This window comes from Triticum urartu, chromosome 1A (assembly GCF_056163025.1).
Source record: "Triticum urartu cultivar PI428250 chromosome 1A, HENAU_Tu73, whole genome shotgun sequence".
Classification (NCBI taxonomy): Eukaryota; Viridiplantae; Streptophyta; class Magnoliopsida; order Poales; family Poaceae; genus Triticum; species Triticum urartu.
The window spans coordinates 315,083,110-315,109,605 of record NC_141873.1 but is presented as its reverse complement, the minus strand read 5'-3'; the positions used below and the strand labels follow the sequence as shown (position 1 = coordinate 315,109,605).

General features: G+C 44.2%; 1 protein-coding gene across 1 annotated transcript in view; it reads right to left on the bottom strand.

Annotated features, from left to right (window-relative positions):
- Positions 1 to 18,892: 18,892 nt before the first annotated feature.
- Positions 18,893 to 26,496, bottom strand: part of LOC147991024 (uncharacterized) — a 76,551-nt gene continuing 68,947 nt past the window's right edge. Inside the window, exon 2 of the mRNA XM_087538492.1 lies at positions 18,893 to 19,143. Coding sequence (XP_087394618.1) covers positions 18,893 to 19,143 — 251 coding nt within the window. The remainder of the gene's footprint in view (positions 19,144 to 26,496) is intronic.

The following is a 26,496-nucleotide window of genomic DNA, read 5'->3' as shown; positions in this document are numbered from 1 at the left end:
ATAAAAATATAGTAGCAAGTAAAGTTACCGATGGACGAAGACGAAAGAGGGGATGCCTTCCGGGGCATCCCCAAGCTTAGGGTTTTGGTTGTCCTTGAATTTTACCTTGGGGTGCCTTGGGCATCCCCAAGCTTAGGCTCTTGCCACTCCTTATTCCATAATCCATCAAATATTTACCCAAAACTTGAAAACTTCACAAAACAAAACTCAACAGAAAATCTCATGAGCTCCGTTACTATAAGAAAACAAACCACCACTTAAGGTACTGTAATGAAATGATTCTTTATTTATATTGGTGTTAAACCTACTGTATTCCAACTTCTCTATGGTTCATACCCCCCGATACTAGCCATAGATTCATCAAAATAAGCAAACAACACATGAAAACAGAATCTGTCAAAAACAACAGTCTATAGTAATCTGTAGGTTTCGAATACTTCTGCAACCCCAAAATTTCTGAAATAAATTGGTGGACGTGAGGAATTTTTCTATTAATCATCTGCAAAAAGAACCAACCTAATCGCACTCTCCAGTAAAAAAATGGCAGCAAATCTCGTGAGCGCTAAAGTTTCTGTTTTTTACAGCAAGATCGCAAAAACTACCCCCCAAGTCTTGCCAAAGGTTCTACTTGGCACAAACACTAATTAAAAGCATAAAACCACATCTAAACAGAAGCTAGATGAATTATTTATTACTAAACAGAACCAAAAAGCAAGAAACAAAAATAAAATTGGGTTGCCTCCGAACAAGCGCTATCGTTTAACGCCCCTAGCTAGGCATAAAAACAAGAATAGATCTAGGTATTATCATCTTTGGTTTTTAAGTTTTTAACGGAGTCATGCTCGAATCCGGGAGGTTCTTTACGTTTCCCTTCATATTCGGAAATTTCTAGGTCTAAAGATTCCAACCGCTTATTGCAAAGGGTAATTAACATATTCATGCGGTTAAGGTTTCCGCTAACACTCTTAAGAGGTTCAAGAGACTTTTGTAAAAATTTCGTTACTTCGGAAATCTTCTCAAAAACTTGTGTCTCTTCCTGGATATGATGTGGCCCCTTTTGTTGAGGTAGTGTTCCCACTATTCCCTCTATGATTTCTTGTGCAAAACTGGGATCAATATCAATAAAATTTCCTTTGGCAACGCAATCCAAGAGTTGTCTATGGGACATACTTAGTCCAACATAAAGATTGTGAAGTGAAATTCTAAAATTCACCTATAAGGTGCAATTACGATAAGATTCCATCATCCTGAACCAAGCTTCTTTTAAATTGAGAACTTCATGATCGGTAGTACTAACAATGATAGAAGGACTAGCCATGATAGCAAAAACCAAAGACCTAACACACAGACACACAAGAAGCAAGCAAAAAGAGACGAACGAAAAAGAGGGCGAATGGAAAAGAGGGTGAATAAAACGGCAAGGGTGAAGTGGGGGAGAGGAAAACGAGAGGCAAATGGCAAATAATATAATGCGAGGGATAAGAGTTTGTGACGGGTACTTGGTATGTCTTGACTTGACTTGACTTGGCGTAGATCTCCCCGGCAACGGCGCCAGAAATCCTTCTTGCTACCTCTTGAGCACTGCGTTGGTTTTCCCTTGAAGAGGAAAGGGTGATGCAGCAAAGCAGTGTAAGTATTTCCCTCAGTTTTTGAGAACCAACGTATCAATCCAGTAGGAGACTACACGCAAGTCGCCTCGCACCTACACAAACAAATAAGAACCTGGCAACCAACGCGATAAAGGGGTTGTCAATCCCTTCACGGCCACTTGCAAAAGTGAGATTTGATAGCGATAATAAGATAAATATTTTTGGTATTTTTATGATATAGATTGAAAGTAAAGATTGCAAAGTAAAATAGATTGGAAACTTATATGATGGAAAATAGACCCAGGGGCCATAGGTTTCACTAGTGGCTTCTCTCAAAATAGCATAAGTATTACGGTGGGTAAACAAATTACTGTAGAGCAATTGATAGAAAAGTGCATAATTATGAGAATATCTAGGCATGATCATGTATATAGGCATCACGTCCGTGACAAGTAGACCGAAACGATTCTGCATCTACTACTATTACTCCACACATCGATCGCTATCCAGCATGCATCTAGAGTATTAAGTTCATAAGAACATAGTAACGCATTAGGCAAGATGACATGATGTAGAGGGATAAACTCAAGCAATATGATATAAACCTCATCTTTTTATCCTCGATGGCAACAATACAATACGTGCCTTGCTGCCCCTGCTGTCACTGGGAAAGGACACCGCAAGATTGAACCCAAAGCTAAGCACTTCTCCCATTGCAAGAAATATCAATCTAGTAGGCCAAACCAAACTGATAAAAATTCGAAGAGACTTGCAAAGATAACAAATCATACATAAAAGAATTCAAAGAAGAACCAAATATTGTTCATAGATAATCTTGATCATAAACCCACAATTCATCGGATCTCGACAAACACACCGCAAAAAGAAGTACATCGAATAGATCTCCAAGAGAATCGAGGAGAACTTTGTATTCAGATCCAAAGAGACAGAAGAAGCCATCTAGCTAATAACTATGGACCCGAAGGTCTGTGGTAAACTACTCACACATCATCGGAGAGGCTATGGTGTTGATGTAGAAGCCCTCCGTGATCGATTCCCCCTTCGGCAGAGCTCCGGAAAAGGCCCCAAGATGGGATCTATTGGGTACAGAAGCTTGCGGTGGTGGAAATAGGGTTTCATGGTGCTCTGGAATGTTTTCGGGGTATATGAGTATATATAGGCGAAAGAAGTCGGTTAGGGGAGCCATGAGGGGCCCACGAGGGTGGGGGCGCGCCTGCCCTCCTAGGCACGCCTCCCTGCCTCGTGGCCTACTCGATGCTTCCTTGACGTCCACTCCAAGTCTACTAGATTGCGTTTGTTCCAAAAATCACTCTCCCGAAGGTTTCATTCCATTTGGATTCCGTTTGATATTCCTTTTCTGCGAAACACTGAAATAGGCAAAAAAAACAGCAATTTGCACTGGGCCTTTGGTTAGTAGGTTAGTCCCAAAAATAATATAAAACTGTAAAATAAATCCCATTAAACATCCAAAATAGATATTATAATAGCATGGAACAATCAAAAATTATAGATACGTTGGAGACATATCAGTTTCCGTAGTCGTCAATGGAATTTTGCTCCGCCATTGTCGCCATAGCGAACTCCCACCGAACTAGGGTATGGGTTCGACTCTTTGTGCTATTTCCTTACTCCGATTCATAGCACATTGATTTGCCATGATCTTTACCACGTATGAAAACAATCTATCCAGAGAAAACATCCTTTAGGTTAAGTTTGATTTGAAAATTTAGGGTTAGATTTTCGCCGAACTCATCTCGGACCGACCGAGTTGTAGAAATCGGTCTCACTGATTTGGCTTAGGCCATTGCACATGCGTTTTCGGTCTGATCGAAAATTGCAAATCAGTGTGACCGATTTCGATTCTCTATGAAACCCTAGCAATCTCGGGGCCACCGAACTATGACTCGGTCTGACCGAGTTCACTAGTTTCGGTTCCAAAAATTACTTCGGTATCACCGAGTTTAACAAATCGGTAGCTCCGAAATGCTTTCTGTGGAGAACTAAAACTAAGTTTTTGAGTCATCTGTTTTGCAAAAAGTCTGCACTTTGTGATGCTCATCCACTCTACCTTATCTACATCTAGCACAGGGTTTGCTGTCGGTTTGCTTGCCAGAATGTCAGACCAGAGTGATAGTCATAATAGGTCAGAAGAGCAAGTGCAATTGAGTGAGGGCACTAGTCCCTCAAGTACCTCAGATGATGGCAGCAGGAGCACTCCCAGTAATTTGCCAAAGGCAGCCACCAGGTCAAGGAAGAAGAAAACCTTAGATTCTGAAGATGAGGACTATATGGCCACTGAGGAGGAAGTCAGCTCCAAGAACAAGGTGTTGAAGAAAGAGTATGGCATAGCTGCAACAACTAAGCTAGGGTTGAACAAGAAGGCACCAACAAAAAGGATTCCTATGTCTAAGGCTAGAGCCTCCACTCAAGAAACTATGGAATTAACTCTTGAACCCAAAAAGCCTGGAGATGGGAAGAATAGGAAGGAAAGGGTCAAGAAGACCACTGCTAGAGTCCTTGGGAGATCCTCCATGTTTAAAGATCCAGCAGAAGAAGAGGAAGAGGAAGAGGATGCTGCACCAGCACCCAAGTCACAAAAGCTTATGGGAGATGCTATCAACTCAGGGGCTACTGCTTCAAAGCCCAAAACTGCTCCCAAAGCAACAACTCAAGCTCAGAAGCCTTCTAAGCCCAAGAGAAGCACCAGAAACATTCATGCGGAAGAAAAGAACAAGGCACCAGTGCCAGAAGTTGAAGAAGAGGATGATGAAGCCCTTGTTCTAAGAAAACTGAAACCCAAGATTCCAGACCACAATGATGCTCATCCTATGGCTGAGGACATGCATATCAGGAAGGATTCATGACTGAGATTGTGCAGACAGTCTGCTCCCTATGCTATGAGGAGGAGAACCGCTGTTGACTATAGGTTCCACACAAAAGAACAACAAGACTTCTATGAGACTATTCTGCTTGACAAGAAGCCAATTGTCTGTGACATGAGATGGGTTGATTGGGAATACATCAAATAAAATGAAGATCACTTCCCAGGTGTACAAGACAGCTTAAATGCTTGTGGAGTTGATGAGTTTGTGGGTTAAAAGTTGACCAAATGGAATGATGAGCTAGTTATGCAATTTTACTCCACTGCTCATTTCTATCTAGATGGAAGGATAGTATGGATGTCTGAAGGTGCGAGGTACCAATCAACTGTTGAAGAATGGGCAAAGTTGATCAATGCCCCAGAGGAACATGATGATGATTTGGATGTGTATGCCAAGAATAAGAAAGACCACAACTCTATGGCAAACATGTACAAAGAGATCCCTGATAAAGCTTTGGAGACACACAAGCTTGGATCTGTACACAATTTGTTGTCTAGTCTACCTACTATCAACACCATCTTAAGGCATACTTTGCTACCCAAGTCTGGATATCACAAGATGATTAGAGGACATTCCATCAACTTGCTGCAAATATTTGATGCGCCTAAAAAATTCAAGGTCATGAGTTTGATTGTAGAACCAATCAAGAGGACAGCTGTTGACCAGAAGAGATCATGTGGGTATGCTCCACATATTCAGGGGCTCATCAACTCCAGGATGGGCACATGCACTTACTTGTTGGACAAGGAGCATCTACCTCTGTACCCTGAATTTGAAGACAACACAGCTGTGATGAATGAGGATGAACCTTCATTAGCACAAGCACAAGAGAAGAGAACTAAAGCAAAGGCAGAGAAAGCTGCAAGGATGCCAAGTGTAAAGGAAGCATCTCAGGTGTTCCTGAAGAGCAAGCAAGATCAGCTAGCATATCTGATCCAATATACATCGAGGATTGAGAAGGGCTTGGCCACCCTGACTCGGAATCAGGAGAGCTTGGAGGGGATCATTGAGACAAAATTTTATGATCTTGATCTAAAGGTTACTGAGATATAGACTGCCGTTGAGCAGCTCCAGGAGGAAGCTGAGGAGAGGAGAGGGAAGGAAACTATGGATGCGTTACAGCGAGTGCCTAGGAGTCAGAGGTCTACTGCAGTGCCAGTACCAGATTCTAGAGCTACATCGTCAGCACCAGCAGCTACAGCTTCAGTGCTACCTCCAGCACCCACTCCACCAGCTCCAACTACATCAAATGCCTTAGTCCTTGGAGTTCTCTCTACACCACTTCCCAAAGACCGAGCCTGAGAGACGCATAGCACTATGCATTTTCAATCTTTTTGGTAACTTGTTGCCAAAGGGGGAGAAATGTATAGATGATAGGCTTTGAGAGAGTGTGTTTTGCTTCTTTGTCTCTCTTGCTTTTGGTTGAACTTTATTGTGTGTTTGGTTGATACTCTATGTCTGTGTGAGATACTTGTTTGATCATGTGTTTGATCATATGCTACTTTAATGCTTGCCTGGATGATATTATCTCTTATATCCCATATATGATCATTCACTTTGCTTGGTGATGAGTGCATGCTTTTAATTTCTATCATTTTGAGCTCTCCACCAAGATGTATGTGACATGGAAGAGTAACCCATGATCCTAATCGATTGTGCATTTGCATTCAAAAGCAAATTATAAATAATACACAAATTTAGGGGAGCTCTTGCTTATCACATACTTCTCAAAGCGACAATGTATTTCAATCTTATTATTATTTGTCGAAGCATTGATCTATATGTTTTCATCAATTACCAAAAAGGGGGAGATTCAAAGTGCAACTATCCCTGGGTGGTGTTGGTAATTCTTAACAACATATAGCTCATTGAGCTAATGCTATTTGAAGATAAATATTTTAGGAAAGCTCAATGATTGGCATGGCATGGATTAGGAATGTGGACCCCTCAAAATGCTAAGGACAAAATATTGGCTCAAGCTCTAAAGCAAGACTCTACATTTTACTTTTAGTGATCCAAGATCACATTGAGTCCATAGGAAAGGCCAATACTATTAAAAGGGGATGAGGTGTTGCTTAACGGGTTGTGTCGTGGTTTTGTCACGACAGATGTCCTCGTGAAAGGACTTAGTCATGGAGCCATCGTGACGGGTTAGCTTAAAGGGGTTAAAGCGGACAAGGGACGCAAGGAATTATATTGGTTCGGCCCCTTATGATGAAGGTAAAAGCCTACTCCAGTTGTGATGGAATTGCTAGGGTTTCGATGACCAGGGAGCGAATTCGCTTTGCCTGGCTCTCCAGTTATTGTTTGTTGTCCCTAAACCGCCGCCGGGTCGTCCCTTTATATACACAGGTTAACACCCGGCGGTTTACGGAATCCCGAGGCCGGCTCATACACGTGCCCGGATCTGTTTCTACTTTTCCTTGCCTTACAACATAAGTTATATATCATATGGCGGTTTATGTCTACAGGCCCTAATCCGCCTTCGGGCCCTGGGCCTTCATGTTAGATCTCCTCTGTAAAGCGCCATACTTCTTGTCTTCATGGGTTTCAAACATGACTAACTCACTGTGGGCATAACCCGACCCCTCATGGCCGGTTTATATTCAATAGTAATATCCCCAACATTAGGCCCCAGATTGATTTGAACTTGTTCATGTCAATCTTCAACACTTAGAAAATTCCTCCTTCAGCACCTTCGCATAAATTTTGCAAATCGCCATGACGTCATCCTCCAAGATTGTAATAAACCGCCATGACTCACCTGTTATTAAAAATAGTATGTCTCACCTTCATTAATGAACCTCCGCCAATTGAGGCGACCGCTCTGCCACAGATCCAATTTTTTTGGGCTCCTCGATTTTCACGCCGGTCACTTATCCCTTCGCCTTATAAATAAGACCGGGGGGTCCTTTTCATTTTTTCCCTCTTGCCTCCTCACTTCTTCTTCCTCGCGCCGACCTGACCCGTACGCGTAGCCGCCGTCTTCAAGCTCCCCCCTCGTCTTCACCTCCGGCCGCTGCATCAACCTGAATGTTCCAGAAAAACGCAGCGCGCCTCCGCTGCTTCAACAGCTTCGGTAAGTTCCTCTTCCCTTCCTCTGTAGACCCGCTAGGGTTCTTGCGAGTTCGTAGAAGCTTCATGGCGTTCTACCCTTGTTCTTCATTAGATCCTATATGACAGACTTCAAACTTGATGTTCCTTTGTGCTGTAGCAATGACAGTCCTTATTTTGCCTATCAAACCATGCCTTTTGTGTACAAAAACTCATCTAGGACTTCGCGAACTGCTCAAGCACAAAATTTTAGGTCTAAATCTTTTCCTTTTCCTAATATGCGGTAGATCCAAAATTCCAATGTGAAACTGTGAAACCTGTTTTTCCTCACTTAGTCATTTTTGCTTCAGCTTTGTACTTCCATCGTCTACGTAGGCGGTTTATCCTTTAAAAAATAATCTGCCATATGCCATTAGTCCCCTTGTAAACCGCCAATCGCTTCACCATTTATAAGAGCATCAACCTCCGGTTTAACAATTTTGCATGCTTGAATACCTTTTTCCTTATCTTGCTATACTTTATGCTTGCCAACCCTGAGTCTTAAACCGGCATCAATATTTTTCTAGCTCTTCCTTCGAAATGGCCAAACAATTTTATACTTGTAACTGGGTCCCTTCCTGGGTTACTGAAGAGCGGCTAGATGGATGCGTCAGAACTGGCGCTTTACCAAAACGAAGCAAAATCCACTGGCGCATTCCCGGTCCAGAAAATCCTCCTACCCCTAAGGACGGCGAGGTAGTGGTATTTGTTGATCACATGAGCCAAGGTTTTTAACTGCTCGGATCCAAGTTTTTTCATGATGTCCCTGCCAACTTCCAGATCCACCCTCAAGATATTGGACCTAACTCTGTGTGCAATATTTGCGACTTTCAAGTGTTTTGTGAGGCCTATCTGCAAGAAGAGCCAACCGTTGAATTGTTCAGGGATTTTTTCTATTTGAACCGTCGTACTGAATTTGTAGACGGGCCCAACACCGAACATGGAGGCGTCTCCATTCAGAAAAAGAAGGACGTCAGCTTCCCTCACGCCAAACTTCATAGCCATCCTAAGGATTGGAACCAGACTTGGTTCTACTGTAAGGATACTTCCCCTAAAGATGAGAACCCTCTGTCGGGTTATCATGCTCACCGTCTTACCAACACACATCCATTTCCGCAACGTCTGACTGCCAAGGAACGGGCCACATATGCACCACAACCCGCCAAGCTCAGAGCTTTCATGGCTAACGGTTTGAGAGGAGTTGACTTTGTTCGTTGCTGATATCTTGGAGTATTTTACCGTTAAGCCGTCACCCCAGTTTAATGTGTGAGTACACAGGGGACTCAAAAGATCCTCAACGACATATTGATATTCAGCTAACAGAGGTTGAAGTTACTGAGTCTGTTCAGAAAATATTAAATGAATCGGAAGCTGTCTCCAGCAGGACCGGGTTAAGTCCCTTCTATGCTTTGAATAAACCGCCACCTATAAGAATTGCCTCACTCCTGCTTGTACTTGATATTCTTAACTGTGCAATCTTTTATATCCTCTGTCAATCTTTTAACAGGGTGACGATCCATTTTGGAAGAAGAAAACAAAAGATAAACCGGCCAAGACCCCTCGACCTAAGACCAAGGTTGTCATGAAACCTGCCAAGAAGAAGGCAGCTGAATCCACCTGGTTGAACCTCGATGATGATCTTGATAATCCGGCCTCAGAGGTAGAACTTGACTCTCTTGGTTCGTTTTTGATACACCTCATTGACAATGATTATTATCAGGATGATGCTGAAGGCAGCCAAGCCGATGACGCAGAGGTAATTATCCTTTCCTCCGGTTCAGACCCTCTGCCAACACAAAAAATCCTTCAAGCAATCCGGAAAGCAAGATTTTCTCACCCCCTAGCTCACTTGGACCCACACTTTCTTTTGAATAAGCAGCAACATGAAGCTCGCCGCACAACCTGGCACAGCGGCCAAGTAGTCACATCAACCAGTTTACCGAACACTCCGGTTTGGAAACATCGATCTGAGGTCTCACACACTTCCGATACTTCTTATCCCAAGGCGGGTTATTTCCGACAACCTCTTAATCCATCCGATTCAAATTATCAGGGAACGCCTCATTCATCATCTGGCGAGTCAACGGCCACACAGCTCCCTCCTCTTAAGACTGTTCCTGGGTAAACACTTTAAACTTACTCCTTTTGACGCTTTATATTTGCATGTTATACTGACCTTTATATCTTTTTCTTTCAGAGCCAAGGCCAGACCTAGCAAGAAAGCTCGGGTAGATAAACCGTCTGATGACGATGTGGTTATTGAACTGGAAAGAACTCCAGAACCGGAAGGAACAAATGTTGATGCCATGTTTGATGATCCGCCGCCTCAAGATCATGACTTTGTTGTTGAACAAGTAGAAGTTGATGCAACAGGCCATGCTGATAAACTGACAAGCCCGGTCTGCACTGATGATAAATCATCCAGTCCAGCTAAAGCAACTGATAAATCATCACCTCCAGTCAAGGCTGCTGGTGACAAGGAAGATGACATTATGATTACTGGTGTTGGCCACACCACCCCTGGCAATCCTATTGCGTTATCAAAGCATAGTGCCAAGGAAGAACTTTATGCTATGGACAAAGGCAAGTGGAGCACAGACTTGTCAAGCTACGGCCATCTCAACGCCCAAGAACTTCATTCTGGTTTTTTAAACCATTTGTACACAAACCGCGACTTCAAAGCCGGTTTAGTGAATCTGATGAAGGAACGATATGAGGTAACTACATAACTGTTTCTCTCTTATGTCCAATTTCAAGTACCAACTCTAGTAGCCCTCAAGGGCCGACTTATGATGTCAATCTTAAACCGGGACTTTGCAATATCTTAACTCTGCATGCCTATCCTCCAAAGGCCGGTTGATCCTTTTAAGATGAACCGGTACTTTAACATTGTAATCCTATAACTTTCGCATGTTTAAGGGCCGGTTTATCTTTCCAAGCTAAACTGGGACTTTAACCAATGTTACTTTGAGAAAACGTACATTAGCCCCCAAGTGTCAAGAATAATACTTGTATTGTGCTTGGGACTTGTTAAAAAAATTCTCATAATCAAGCAAATAGGCATTAGCCCCCAAGTGCCAAGTGTATAACTTGTTATGTGCTTGGGACTTCCAATATTCACTGCCACCTCATAATATGTCTTTCTCTTATAGGCTGAGCTGAACAAAAAGGAAGCCCAAACCGCTGACCTTCAAGAAAATATCAAATCCCAGCAAGCAGAAACCTCCAAAGCCAAAGAGGAACCGAACAGTGCCTTAGCAGCCATGGAGAAGCTGAAGGAAACTTTGAAGAAGGAATGGGCGGATTAGGGCATAGAGAAAACCGCACTGCTAAAGATAGCTGAAGATGCAGAAGCAGCCCTTAAAAGGGTGACCGAAGAGCTGACCGGCTTAAAGAGGCAAATAAATGCCATGACCTCTGCTGTGTTTGGTAAGTATCCCCATCTGAAGTTTTTCAATATACATTATCTCATCAGTTACCAGTTTACTGATGCTTGCAATGACACAGGAACTCGCATTACCCATCTGGGCTCTGACATGCGGATGAAGCTGAAGGCTGCCTATACTCTGATAGAGCAGTTATATTCCGGAGCCCAACGGGCCATTTGCACTGCTGCTCACAACAAACTGCCTCCAACCTTGATAAAGGAAACCATTGAGAAGTTGTCAATGCTGCCTGCCCGGTTGGACCAACTAAAAAGATCAGCTGCAAGGTCAGGTGCGCTGACTGCGCTAATCCGGGCTAAGGCATGGATACCAGATCTTGAACCATCGGATATAGGCAGCGGCTACCCTGGTGTAAAGGAGGACGGTTCAGAGTTTAACAACGACGGTCTTCGAAGGTTGACAAGGGAAATGTGCCCCTTAGCGGGCAAATTGGCTGAGGAAACAGATCTCTCTCACTGTCAGCCGGTTTATGATGCTGATCATAAAAGATATCCTGAGCCAACACATGATGTAGAGGATCTTATTCTACCAATCCGTAAGCACACATATGCCCCTGATGTTGACCCCTCCAACCTTATAAGTGATGAAGTTGTGTTCCAAGCCTTAACTAGAATCTATTGGGCAACCATTGACTTCCAACCACTGGGTAGAGAGGAGGAGGAGGAGGAGGAGGGTGCACCAGCGCAAGACGACCCACAGCCTTCAAGTCAGCCTGGTGACGAGCCATGATCCAGAGGCCGGTTTAGCCTTCTGCATACTCCCACACTTGCTGAAAACAATTATTCTTTGTGGTCATTAAAGCGCCTTGTAATAGGCTAGTTCAAAATACTTGGTCTGCTATACCATCACGCATATTTATGTTGCCTGATACTGTTAATCCATCCTACTTTAGGATATATTATATTCATAACCCGTAGCGGTGTTATGCAAACTGTTCCTGCATACAAGAAGTTTGAAAGTGTCCTGGCGGTTTACCGCTGGACGGGTCATGATGCCCAAATATATAGCCAGGGTTTACAACCAAGGTTGTACTTTGAAAATAATCAAAGATGAAAGAGATGATACGTGTGATATTGAATCATTGTGTTGGTTGACCAACTTTTGTATATTTAGGGCTATAACCCCAATCTTGGGTATTGATAACTCCTTCCCTATTTTGCCGGTTTATGATAAAACTGTACCGGGTTATAATAAACACTGGTGTATCCATATACAATGCTAGTGACTTGTACTCGAAACCAGACCGGGTCAATAAACACCGGATTATAACTAATCATGTACTTACAACTTATTGTTGAAAGCCAACCCGGGTAAATAAATGCCGGTTTACCATAAGATATTATAAATCTCACCAAAGGAGAAAAAACTTGGCAAACAAAAACATAAAAAGAATATGCAAGGCTTTTCATGGGCTGCCAGGACCTAAATCGAGGCTTTTCACGGGCTGCCAGGCCACTGAGTTAAACCATTTTTCGAAGCCTTTTAAGATGGACCTCACATTAACCAATCGTCGTTTTAACTTTGACAAGTTCAGGGTCTATGAGATTGACGTGTCAAACGTTCGGCGGGTCATACCAGGATTACCTGGATGGAGTGGCTTACTTAAAAAGGCAGGATAACCTGGGGTTTTAGGTGAATACACCTAGCTTTCAAGTCTGGCTTGATAGCCTATTGCAAGGGTGTAAGCTCTTTGTTCTTTGAGAAGCAAAGATCCCCCAAGCAAATTTTTGAGTTTTGCTCAGTGGGTGCCTATGTTTGAGTTGTGCTGTTGCAACACTCTCTTTGGCCCCACATGATTCTCTCTCGGCCTTAAGCCGATCAAGAGGTGTAGCTATGGTTCAATTACAACCAAGCCCCAAGTGATTTCCCTAATGGCCTTATGCCAATCAAGAGGTGTAGCTATGGTTCGAATACGACCAAGCCCCCAAGTGATTTCCTTTGAAATATGTGGCCTTATAAGCCGGATCAATGGGAAATAGAACTCCGCTTTATAAACAGAAGCCCCCATGTAACCACACATGATGTAATAAAAACAACAGAGACCCTGCTTTAGCTGAGGCTCCGGTTTATCATATTGGTCATAATATATACATTGTCATAAATATGTACATAAGAGGAGCCTGTGGCTCAAGTATAGTAAGGCCGAAGATGAGCTATATTCCACGGCCGTTGGGTCTCCTCCTATGATTTACGTGAGTCTTTGTGCTCTCGAACATCGATAAGGTAGTACGATCCGTTGTGTAGATTTTTGCTGACCACAAAAGGTCATTCCCAAGGTTGGGACAACTTGTGCATATCAGTCTCATCCTGGATGAGCCGGAGCACTAGATCACCTTCTTGAAAAGTTCTGGTTTTAACCCGGCGGCTGTGATAACGTCGCAAGTCTTGCTGGTAAATCGCCGAACGAGCCGCTGCAAGATCATGCTCCTCATCTAACAGGTCCAGTGAGTCCTGACGTGCTTTCTCATTATCAGCTTCAACATAAGCCGCCACACGGGGTGAGTCATGACAGATGTCACTAGGGAGAACCGCCTCTGCTCCGTAGACCATGAAGAAAGGTGTGTAACCCGTAGATCTGTTTCGTGTGGTATTGATGCTCCATAACATAGAAGGTAACTCCTCCACCCAACAACCCGGCGTCCGCTTTAAAGGAACCATAAGCCGGAGCTTGATGCCTCTCAAAATCTCTTGATTGGCTCTGTCTGCTTAACCATTAGATTGGGGGTGAGCCACCGATGACACATTAAGCCGGATGTGCTCACGTTGACAAAATGCTTCCATAGCACCTTTGGACAGATTAGTACCATTATCGATTATGATGCTATGTGGAAAACCAAAACGGAATATCACCTTTTTGATGAATTGAACCACTGTAGCAGCATCACACTTACTGACTGGCTCTGCCTCCACCCACTTGGTGAACTTATCAACCGCCACCAAAAGGTGGGTCTTCTTATCCTTGGATCTCTTAAAGGGCCCAACCATATCCGGCCCCCAAGTTGCAAACAGCCAAGTGATTGGAATGATCCTTAATTCTTGATCTGGAACATGAGCGTGGCGTGCAAACTTCTGACAACCATCACACTGCTTTACTAAATCCTCAGCGTCAGCATGAGCCGTCAACCAATAGAAGTCGTGCCAAAAGGCCTTAGCTACTAAGGATTTTGAACCGGCGTGGTGACTACAATCGCCTTCGTGGATCTCACACAAAATCTCATAGACTTCCTAAGCAGACACACAACGCTGAAACGCCCCTGTTACGCTGCAATGATGCAACTCCCCATTGATAATGGTCATTGACTTGGATCGCCGGATTATCTGCCGGGCCAAAGTTTCATCCTCTAGTAACTCACCCCGGTTCATATACGCCAAGTATGGGACCGTCCAATCCGGGATAACATGAAGAGATGCCACTAACTAAGCCTCCGGGTCAGGAACAGCTAAATCCTCCTCCGTAGGTAACTTGACCAACGGATTATGTAGCACATCCAAAAAGACATTGGGCGGCACCGGTTTACGTTGAGAGCTAAGCGACTTAAAGTGTCTGCCGCTTCATTATTTTGCCGGTCTATATGGTCAACCTGATAACCCTTGAAATGACCCGCCACTATGTCTACCTCTCGTCGATACGCTGCCATGAGTGGATCCTTGGAACCCCAAGTTCCAGACACCTGTTGAGCTACCAGGTCCGAGTCACCAAAGCACTTAACCCGGCTTAAATTCATCTCCTTAGCCATCCGAAGACCATGGAGCAAGGCCTCATATTCAGCTACATTGTTAGTGCAAGGGAACATTAAACGGGGAACATAAAAAAACTTATCACCTCGTGGGGAAGTTAATATGACTCCAGCCCCCGAGCCTTCCAATTGTCTGGACACATCAAAATGAATAGTCCAATAGGTGTTATCTAGCTTTTCCTCCGGTGCCTGCGACTCTGTCCACTCGTTGATGAAATCCACAAGTGCTTGGGACTTGATTGCTGTACGAGGTATATATTTTAACCCGCGAGGCCCAAGCTCAATAGCCCACTTGGCGACCCGGCCAGTTGCTTCCCTGTTTTGGATGATATCCCCCAAGGGGGCAGAACTGACCACCGTGATAGGATGACCCTGAAAATAATGCTTGAGCTTCCGGCTTGCCATGAAAACCCCATACACCAGCTTCTGCCAATGCGGGTACCTCTGCTTGGACTCAATAAGCACCTCACTGATGTAATAAACCGGCCGTTGAACCGGATACTCCTTTCTGGCCTCCTTGCGCTCCACAACAATAGCCACACCCATAACCCGGGAATTAGCAGCCACATATAGCAACAAGGGCTCTTTATCAACAGGAGCAGCAAGGATAGGCGGTTCAGCTAACTGCCGCTTTAAACTCTCAAAGGCTTCATTGGCAGCATCGCTCCAGACGAAATGGTATGTCTTCTTCATCATCTACTACAGAGGATTGCCTTTTCTCCCAAATGGCTGATAAACCGGCTCAATGCTATAATACGACCCGCCAGCCACTGCAATCATTAATACACGCTGGTTTAGCCAGAGACGTAATAGCTGTGATCTTCTCTGGATTAGCTTCAATGCCCCTGTTAGACACCAGAAAACCCAAGAGCTTGCCTGCCGGTACACCAAAGACACATTTGGCCGGATTAAGCATCATCTTATAAACCCAGAGGTTATCAAAAGTCTCCTTCAAGTCATCTATCAATGTTTCCTCCTTTCTGGACTTCACCACAATATCATCCACATAAGCTTGAACATTGCGCCCAATCTGTTTATGTAGACAATTCTGTCCACAACACTGATAAGTCGCCTGGGCACTCTTGAGCCCAAAATGCATAGATACATAGCAGAAGGCTCCAAATGGAGTTATGAAAGTTGTCTTCTCCTGGTCCTTAACTGACATTTTGATCTGATGATAACCAGGATAAGCGTCCAGAAAACACAAACGGTCACAACCCGTCGTAGCATCAATGATTTGATCAATACGAGGGAGAGCAAAGGGATCAACTGGACAGGGTTTGTTCAAATCTGTGTAGTCCACACACATACGCCAAGTGTCGTTCTTCTTAAGTACCAGCACCGGATTAGCTAGCCACTCAGGGTGAAATACCTCCACAATAAACCCTGCTGCCAAATCCCGGGCTACCTCCTCACCAATAGCCTTGTGCCTTTCTTCATTGAAGCGGCGGAGAAACTGCTTGACCGGTTTAAACTTAGGATCTATATTAAGAGTGTGCTCAGCGAATTCCGTTGGTACACCTGGCATATCAGAAGGTTTCCATGCAAAGATGTCCCGGTTCTCACGGATGAACTCGATGAGCGCGTCTTCCTATTTCGGATCCAGGTTAGCACTGATGCTGAACTGCCTGGATGAATCGCCAGGAACGAAGTCAACCAACTTAGTCTCCTCGGCCAATTTAAACTTCAAAGCCGGATCATGCTCTGTAGTTGGCTTTTTCAGAGAAGTCATATCTGCCGGATCAACATTGTCCTTATAGAACTTGAGCTCCTCCATTGCACAAACCGACTCAGCATAAGCCGCATCACCTTCCTCACATTCCAAAGCAATCTTCCTGCTCCCATGTACTGTGATTGTCCCTTTATGACCTGGCATCTTAAGATGTAGATAAACATAACAGGGCCTTGCCATGAACTTAACATAATCCGGCCATCCAAACAGAGCATGATATGGACTCTTGATTTTCACCACTTCAAAAGTCAATGTCTCTGATCTTGAATCATGATCATCTCCAAAAGCAACCTCTAGAGCTATCTTGCCAACTGGGTACGCTGATTTACCAGGCACCACACCATGAAAAACGGTGTTTGATGGTTTAAGATTTTTATCTGTGAACCCCATGCGATGGAAAGTTTCATAGTAAAGGATATTAATACTGCTCCCTCCATCCATGAGCACCTTGGTGAACTTATACCCCCAACCTGAGGTGCCACCACTAAGGCCAGATGACCCGGATTATCAACCCGGGGTGGATGATCCTCTCGACTCCACAAAATGGGCTGTTCAGACCAGCGCAAATTACGGGGCACTACCGGTTCAATGGAGTTTACTGCCCTTTTATGAAACTTCTGATCACGCTTACAGAAACTAGTGGTGAACACATGGTGCTGTCCACTATTCAGTTGCTTTGGATTACTCTGATAACCCGATTGTTGTTGCTGCTGATTCCCCTGATGATTATAGCCACCCTGGTTACCCTGACTGCCTTGATTTCCAGGTCCTCTTTGGTTGCCTTGAAATCCTGAACCGGAGCTGCCACCACCATAACCCGGCCCATGGAAACCGCCCCCTAAACTGCCGGGCGGTCCATGGTCATACTGAAAAAGATTCGAATTTTTAAATTCCCGCATAATGAAGCAATCCTTCCGAAGGTGCGTAGCTGACCTTTCTTTCGACCCGTGCTTTGGTCAAGGCTGGTTTAACATGCGCTCGAGATTGGGACCTGAACCTCCACCCCGCTGGGGCAGTTTACCCTTACGGCGCTGACCATTATCCTGAGTGTTGGTGTTAGCCACAAAGTCCAAGCTATTATCCGCCTTGCACTGACCGTTGTTCCCATGACCCGCCGGGTTATGCTGCTGCCCCTTGGCACTGCCATTCTTCTTTCCCTTCCCTGGCTTTTCATCCTCACACTTAGGGTCCTTGGTACTATCTGAATCGGCATACTTAACCAGAGCTGCCATAAGCGTTGCCATGTCATTGCAGTGATGCTTGAGCCTTCCCAACTTCAGTTTCAAAGGCGTAAACCGGCAATTGCCTTCCAACGTCAAGATTGATGTATCTGCATTGATGCGGTCTGATGAATGCAAAATAGCTGAGACTCGCTTTACCCAATGGGTTGTAGACTCCCCGTCCTCTTGAACACAGGTGGCTAGGTCCACAATGGACATGGGCTGTTTACATGTATCTTTGAAATTCTGGATAAACCGTCTTTTTAACTCAGCCCATGATCCAATGGAGTTAGCTGGTAAACTTTTCAGCCAGGTACGAGTTGTTCCTTCCAACATCATGGTGAAGTACTTGGCACATGCCGCATCATCCACATCCAGCATCTCCATCGCCATCTCATAGCTCTCGACCCATGATTCGGGGGGTAAATCGGCAATGTAATTGGGCACCTTACGAGGACCCTTGAAATCCTTGGGCAGCCGCACATTACGTAAGGCCGGGGTGAGACACGGCACCCCCAAAGAGCTGAAAACCACACCTGGCTCCACTGAAGTGGTCGGACGGACCGGAGTAAGCTGATGAGCCACGTATTGTGATGCTAACTCGGCTTCTCGACGTGCTCGACCGTGATCCACCACATCCTGGGCATTAGCACCGCCACCCGCCGGGTTATGCCCTCGCGGCGGGTTACGGTTTCGCGCACTGTTTGATACAACCGGTTCTTCAATATGCCTGCTGTAGCTCCAACTTGGGCAGGGGGTTGAATGAATCCTCCCGCGACTGTAGGAATAAGCCTACTGTTGGGTCAAAGCTGTCTGAAGGAGCTCTCTAGCCCGTCGTGTTTCCACTGCTACTGGAGACTCACTTTCGAACGGGAGAGCTGCCAACCATGAAGCGGCGGCGATGATGTTATCCAACGGGTTAGAGTAATGACCCGGAGGTGTTGAGACGTGCTGTGATGGGACATTGTTCTAACGAGGCGGATCCGTTGTGCGCGGCGGAACCGGTGCCCCCGTTCCAGGTGCCTCCATCCGGTTACCACTAGCTGGTTGTTGGTTCCTACTCCTGGCGTGTTGAAGAGATTCCTTCCCTCGTAAACCAGAGGTAGGTGAGACCGGTACCTTCTCCTCATGACATCATCTAATGCACTCTGATCCAGCATAAGCCGATAAGCCTATGCCTCTAACTCGGCCCGCTCTGCGGCCATCCTGGTGTTCTCTGCTACCAAATCTACCTTAGCTTGAGCTATCTGATCCTTCACCTTTGCAATCTCCGTGTTATGCTGATCCTGATTTGCCGCATTAACCTCAGCCGCCAGCAACGTTGCCAAAGTGTCGAATAAATCGGACAAAACCTGAACCGGCGCTGGCGCGGAGCCTCCTGCCCCAGCGGGTGTTGCAGCTACTGAACCGGAAATCATTGCCGCTGCGGTAGAAGATGCTACACTGACTGTGTACCAGCCATAAAGATCACAACTCGACTCGGCGGATTAGAGAGGTCCGGAATACCATCACCACCGGAACCGCCACTAATCCGGCCATCATGCAGCTGATACAGCGACTCGGTCTCTCCGATTGAAGACTCGTCATCAGAGTAAACGACGGTTTCACCACCAGATATCGATCTATCCTCAGATTCCGCTCCATGGATGACTCCCATGAAGGCATGTTTTATGGCATGCTGAACTCGGGCAGGTCTCACATGCTGAGCCATCTCGACGATGTCGGTGCAGATGTCCGGCCCAGGGCCTGGTTCCCCAATCTTGCCAATGAAGACGTGTATTCTGCCTAAGGGGACCCGGTACCCTACTCAATCGAGCCGGCCTCGGGGCCCCACCCTGCGTCGTCGATGTAGAGCTTGCCGCGACGACTCTTGGTCATCAGGCCCACAGCGTATCCCTTGATTCCTTCGAAGCTGCCCTTCAAGAACTCGAAACCATCATGCGATAGCCCCACAGTGGGCGCCAACTGTCGTGGTTTTGTCACGGCAGATATCCTCGTGAAAGGACTTAGTCGAGGAGCCATCGCGATGGGTTAGCTTAAAGGGGTTAAAGCGGACAAGGGACGCAAGGAATTATACTGGTTCGGCCCCTTACGATGAAGGTAAAAGCCTACTCCAGTTGTGATGGAAATGCTAGGGTTTTGATGACCAGGGAGCGAATCCGCTTTGCCAGGCTCTCCAGTTATTGTTTGTTGTCCCTAAACCGCCGTCGGGTCATCCCTTTATATACACAGGTTAACGCCCGGCGGTTTATAGAATCCCGAGGCCGGCTCATACACGTGCCCGTCTTGGTTTCTACTTTTCCTAACCTTACAACATAAGTTACATATCATATGGCAGTTTATGTCTACGGGCCCTAATCCACCTTCGGGCCCTGGGCCTTCATGTTATATCTCCTCTGTAAAGCGCCATACTTCTTGTCTTCATGGGTTTCAAACATGACTAACTCACTATGGGCATAACCCAGCCCCTCATGGCCGGTTTATATTCAATAGTAATATCCCCAACAGGTTGCTTGCTCAAAATGCTTAGTGATATGCTCCCAAAACCCTCAACTACTTTCTCATATCCACATATGTCCCAAACCAAAAGTCAAACTCAGCCCCACCGAAACATTCTATCCGGCGCCACCGAGTTCACTAGACATAGCCACTGCCACAAACCCTAGTCACTTCGGTCTTACCGATAGGGATCTCGGTCTCATCGAGATGGGATTGCAAACTCTCTGTTTCACTTCTTAACGTTTCGGTCCAACTATGACGAGCGATCGGTCCCACCAAGTTCGCAATGCAAACTCTCTGTTTCCCCTTCGTAACGTTTCGGTCTCACCGACATGAGCGAAGTGGTCCCACCGAGTTTGCCTGACCAACTCTCTGGTTAGCTTATTACCAAAATCGGTCCCACCGAGTTTGTGTAATCGGTCTCACCAAGATTACGTTATGCCCTAACCCTAATGAAATCGGTCCCACCGAGTTGACATGTCGGTCCCATCGAAAATCCTAACGTTCACATATTGAACTAAATCGGTCCGACTGAGTTTCATTATTCGGTCCCACCGAGTTTGGTGATTTCTGTGTAACGGTTATATTTTGTGTGGAGGCTATACATACCCCTCCACCCACTCTTCATTCGTGGAGAGAGCCATCAGAACATGCCTGCACTTCCAACATTCATTTTCTGAGAGAGAACCACCTACTCATGTGTTGAGACCAAGATATTCCATTCCAACCATATGAATCTTGATCTCTAGCCTTCTCCAAGTTGCTTTCCAATCAAATCTACTTTCCACCAAATCCAAATCAGTGAGAGAGAGTTGAGTGTTGGGGAGACTATCATTTGAAGCACAAGAGCAAGGAGTCCATCATCAACACACCGTCTATTACCTTTTGGAGAGTGGTGTCTCCTAGATTGGTTAGGTGTCACTTGGGAGCCTCCGACAAGATTGTGGAGTTGAATCAAGGAGTTTTTACGGGCAAGGAGATCGCCTACTTCGTGAAGATCTACCCTAGTGAGGCAAGTCCATCGTGTGTGATGGCCATGGTGGGATAGACAAGGTTGCTTCTTCATGGACCCTTCGTGGGTGGAGCCCTCCGTAGACTCGCGCAACCGTTACCCTTCGTGGGTTGAAGTCTCCATCAACGTGGATGCACGATAGCACCACCTATCGGAACCACGCCAAAAATCTCAGTGTCTACATTGCGTTTGCTCCCTCCAAACTCCTCCCTTTACCTTCATGTGCAATGTTTTACATTCCGCTACTATACTCTTAGACTTAAATGTGTAGGTTGATCGCTTGACTAGTGCTAAGTTGTTAAAATCTGCCAAGACTTAAAATTGGGAAAAGGCTAGATTTTTATTTGGTCAAGTAGTCTAATCATGCCCCCCTCTAGACATACTTTTGATCCTACACCGCGCCCCCCATGGGAGTCCGAATTGGACTAGGGGAGGGGGCGCCGCCCTCCTTTTCCTCTCCATCTCCCTCGCCTTCCTTTTCCCCTCCGATGAGAAAGGAAAAGGGGGAGGGGGTGAATCCTACTAGGAGTGGAGTCCTAGTAGGACTCCCCCCATGGCACGCCCCCTTATGGCCGGCCTCCTCCTCTCCTCCTTTATATACGGGGGCAGTGGCACCCCATAGCACATCAATTTTTCTCTTAGCCGTGTGCGGTGCCCCTCCACAGTTTACTCCTCCGGTCATAGCGTCGTAGTGCTTAGGAGAAGCCCTGCGTGGATCACATCGCCATCACCATCACCACGCCATCGTGCTGACGAAACTCTCCCTCGACCCTCTGTTGGATCAAGAGTTCGAGGGACATCATCGAGCTGAACGTGTGCTAAACTCGGAGGTGCCGTACATTCGGTACTTGATCGGTTGGATCGCGAAGACGTTCGACTACATCAAGCACGTTAACCCAATGCTTCCGCTTTCGGTCTACGAGGGTACGTGGACACACTCTCCCCCTCTCGTTGCTATGCATCTCCTAGATAGATCTTGCATGAGCGTATGATTTTTTTGAAATTGCATGCTACATTCCCCAACATTATCTACTATAGAAAGTCGCTAATATTATTATTTAACATTGCATACTAAATGCCACTGCATATTTAGTACTCCTATCCTCAAATATAATCATTACACAAGCAAACATAACAGCAATCTGCCAAAATAGGATAGTCTATAAAGGATGCAAGAAGATCAATACTTATTTAACTCCAAAAATTCTGAAAATTTAACACACTGTATAAATTTTATCATAGCTTATCTTGCAAAAAATATCAACCCTTTATCACATTATGATTTTTCCAGAGAATTTTTGCAACAACGATAAACTTTTTGTTTTGAAACACCAACTCATATACTTGCAAAATATGCATGGCAAAGGCTATACTTGAAATATTTATTGAAGTAAAAGATGCAAAACGTTACTCTAAATAACATAAGAAAATACTAATAAAATAAAGTAACGCTCAAAGCAAAACACATATGATGTGACGAATGAAAACACAGCTCCAAGTGAGGTTACCGATAATGTTGGGGACGAAAGAGGGGATGCCTTCCGGGGCATCCCCAAGCTTAGTTGCTTGGATCTTCCTTGAATATTACCTTGGGGGTGCCTTGGGAATCCCCAAGATTAGGTTATTTTCACTCCATATTCTCTTCATATCGTTATCTCACCCAAAAGTTCAAAACTTCAATCACACAAAACTTAACGGAACTTTGTGAGATAGGTTAGTATGATAAAGACAAATCATTCACTTTGGTACTGTCAAAGACAAGATTCATAATTGTTCTCACACAATTCCTACTATAACTTATCATTTCCACAATTTATATTGAGCAATATAAGCCATAGAAACTAGAAACCAAGCAAACTATGCATTGAAAACAGAATCTGCCCAAAATGGAACAGTCTGTAGTAATATGAACTTTAACCATACTTCTGCTACTCCAAAAAATTTGAAAATTTAGGAAAATGTAGGAAATTTTTATGTCAATAATATGTAAAAAATTCAGATCAAAATCACATTCCGGTGAATTGTTAAAATTCCTGGACTTAGTGCAAAATTTTCTGTTTTTGCACAGAATCAAGTCAACTATCATCCACACTATCCCAAAGGCTTTACTTGGCACTTTATTGAAACAAAAGCTATACAACATGATTAGTACAGTATCTTAATCGTGTGAACTCACAAAAACAGTAGGGGTAAATGTTGGGTTGTCTCCCAACAAGCGCTTTTCTTTAATGCATTTTTAGCTAGGCATGATGATTTCAATGATGCTCACGTAAATGATAGGAATTGAAACATAACTAGAGCATCATGAAGCATATTACAAGCACATTTAATCCTAACACACTTCCTATGCATATGGATTTTGTGAGGAAATAATTTATGGGAGCAAGAATCAGCTAGCATAGGAAGGCAAAACAAGCAAAACTTCAAGATTTTCAACATATAGAGAGGAAACTTGATATTATTGCAATTCCTACAAGCATAAGTTCCTCCCTCATAATAATTCTCAATAGAATCATGAATGAATTCAACAATATAACAATCACATAAAGTATTATTTTTATGATCCAGACGCATAGAAATTTTATTACTCTCCACATAAGCAATTTTTTTCTCATCCATAATAGTGGTGGGAGCAAACTCAACAAAATAACTATCATGGGATTGAAAATTAAAATCATCATGACAAGTTTCATGGATATCATTATTTTTTATAACATACATGTCATCACAATAATGACCACAGATAGCAACTTTGTTGTCATAATCAATTGCAACCTCTTCCAAAATAGTGGATTCATCACTAACTAAAGTTATGACCTCTCCAAATCCACTTCCATAATTATGAGAATAAGATTGAACACCCTCCAAAATAGTGGGATCATTAGTACCTAGAGTTGACACTCTTCCAAACCCACTTTCATCAATATAATCATCATAAATAGGAGGCATGCTTTCATCATAGTAAATATTATCATCAAAACTTGGGGGACTAAAAATATCATCTTCACCGAATATAGCATCCCCAAGCTTATGGCTTTGCATATCATTAGCATCATGGATATTCAAAGAATTCATACTAACAACATTGCAATCATGCTTATCATTCAAAGATTTTTTTGTCAAACATTTTATTGAAGTGTTCTTCTATAAAATGAGCACAATTTTCCTTTCCATCGTTTTCAACAAAGACATGATAAAGAAGAATAATATGAGGCCACCTCAATTCCATTTTTTGTAGTTTTCTTTTACAAACTAAACTAGTGATAACACAAGAAACTAAAAGATTCAATTCCAAGATCTAAAGATATCTTCAAGCACTCACCTCCCCGGCAACGGCGCCAGAAAAGAGCTTGATGTCTACTACCAACTTGTTCTTGTAGACTCGTGTTGGGCCTCCAAGCGCAAAGTTTTGTAGGACAGTAGCATTTTCCCCTCAAGTGGATGACCTAAGGTTTATCAATCTGTGGGAGACGTAGGATGAAGATGGTCTCTCTAAAACAACCCTGCAACCAAATAACAAAGAGTCTCTTGTGTCCCCAACACATGAAATACAATGGTAATTTGTATAGGTGCACTAGTTCGGTGAAGAGATGGTGATACAAGTGTAATATGGATAGTAGATGTTGATTTTTGTAATGGTAACAATAAAAAAACAGCAAGGTAGCAAGTAACAAAAGTGAGCACAAACGGTAATGCAATGCTTGAAAATGAGGCCTAGGGTCCGTACTTTCGCTAGTGCAATCTCCCAACAATGCTAATATAATTGAATCACATAACCATCCCTCAACGTGCAACGAAGAATCACTCCAAAGTTCTTATCTAGCAGAGAACATAAGAAGAAATTGTTTGTAGGGTATGAAACCACCTTAAAGTTATTCTTTTTGATCGATCTATTCAAGAGTTCGTACTAAAATAACACCAAGTTATCCTTTCCGATTGATCTGTCCAAGAGTTCATACTAAAATAACACCATATGATACGCATCAACCAACTCTGATGTCACCTACATACACCAATGTCACCACAAGTATCCATGAGTTAATTGTATGATACGCATAAAAAAATTAGATTCATAATACTCAATCCAACACAAAGAACCTCAAAGAGTGCCCCAAGATTTCTACCGGAGAAACAAGGACGAAAACATGCATCAACCCCTATGCATTGATTACCCCAATGTCACCTCGGGAATCCATGAGTTGTGTGCCAAATATCAAGTGAATCAATATAATACCCCATTGTCACCACAAGTATTCATATGCAAGAAATATATCAAGTGCTCTCAAATCCATAAAATATTCAATCCGATAAAACGAAATCACAAAGGGAAAACTCAATTCATCACAACAAGATAGAGAGGGAGAGACACCATATGATCCAACTATATTAACAAAGCTTGCGATACATGAATATCATGCCATCAAGAGAGAGAGAGATTAAACACATAGCTACTAGTACAAACCCTCAGCCTCGAGGGTGGACTACTCCCTCCTCGTCATGGTGGACTGCCGAGATGATGAAGATGGCCACCGGTGATGATTCCCCCCTCCGACAGGATGCTAGAAGGGGGTCAAGATTGGTTTTTCGTGGCTACAGAGGACTACAGTGGTGGAACTTCTGATCTAGGGTTATTTCTGGGGTTTTCTCTATTTATAGGATTTTTCTGCGTCAGTTTCACGCTTAGATGGGCCTTGAGGTGAGCACGACCCACATGCACACGGGTTGGGCTCCAGGCGCTCCCTGGTGGGTTGTGCCCTCCTCGTGGATCTTCTGGCCCTCCCACAAAGCTTCTAGTGCCTCTTTTGTTTCAAAAAATTGTCAAAAAGTTTCAGCTCATTTGGAGAATTTTCATTTCTGCACAAAAAACAACACCACGGTAGTTGTGCTAAAAACAGCGTTAGTCTGGATTAGTTCCATGCAAACCATACCAAAACCATATAAAATTTTGTAAACATGGCATGAATACTTCATAAATTATAGATACGTTGGAGATGTTTCACCCCTCCACCACTATCTCACATAAGCCTGAACGTTGCACTACCGTCCAGTCAAACCGTTTGACAGTTACCTCCCAACTAGTTGTTTCTGTGTATCTCCTCCTAACTAGTGGGGATGCCTGATATCCTGACAGGTGGGGCGTAGGTAACTTAATGCACATGGGGCCTAGGCAGGTGGACATCTCTCTCTCTCTCACCACATTTCAAATAGCCCGTACCTGAGCCATTCTCCACACAACCGTCGCCACCGCCGGAGCACCCGCCGCCG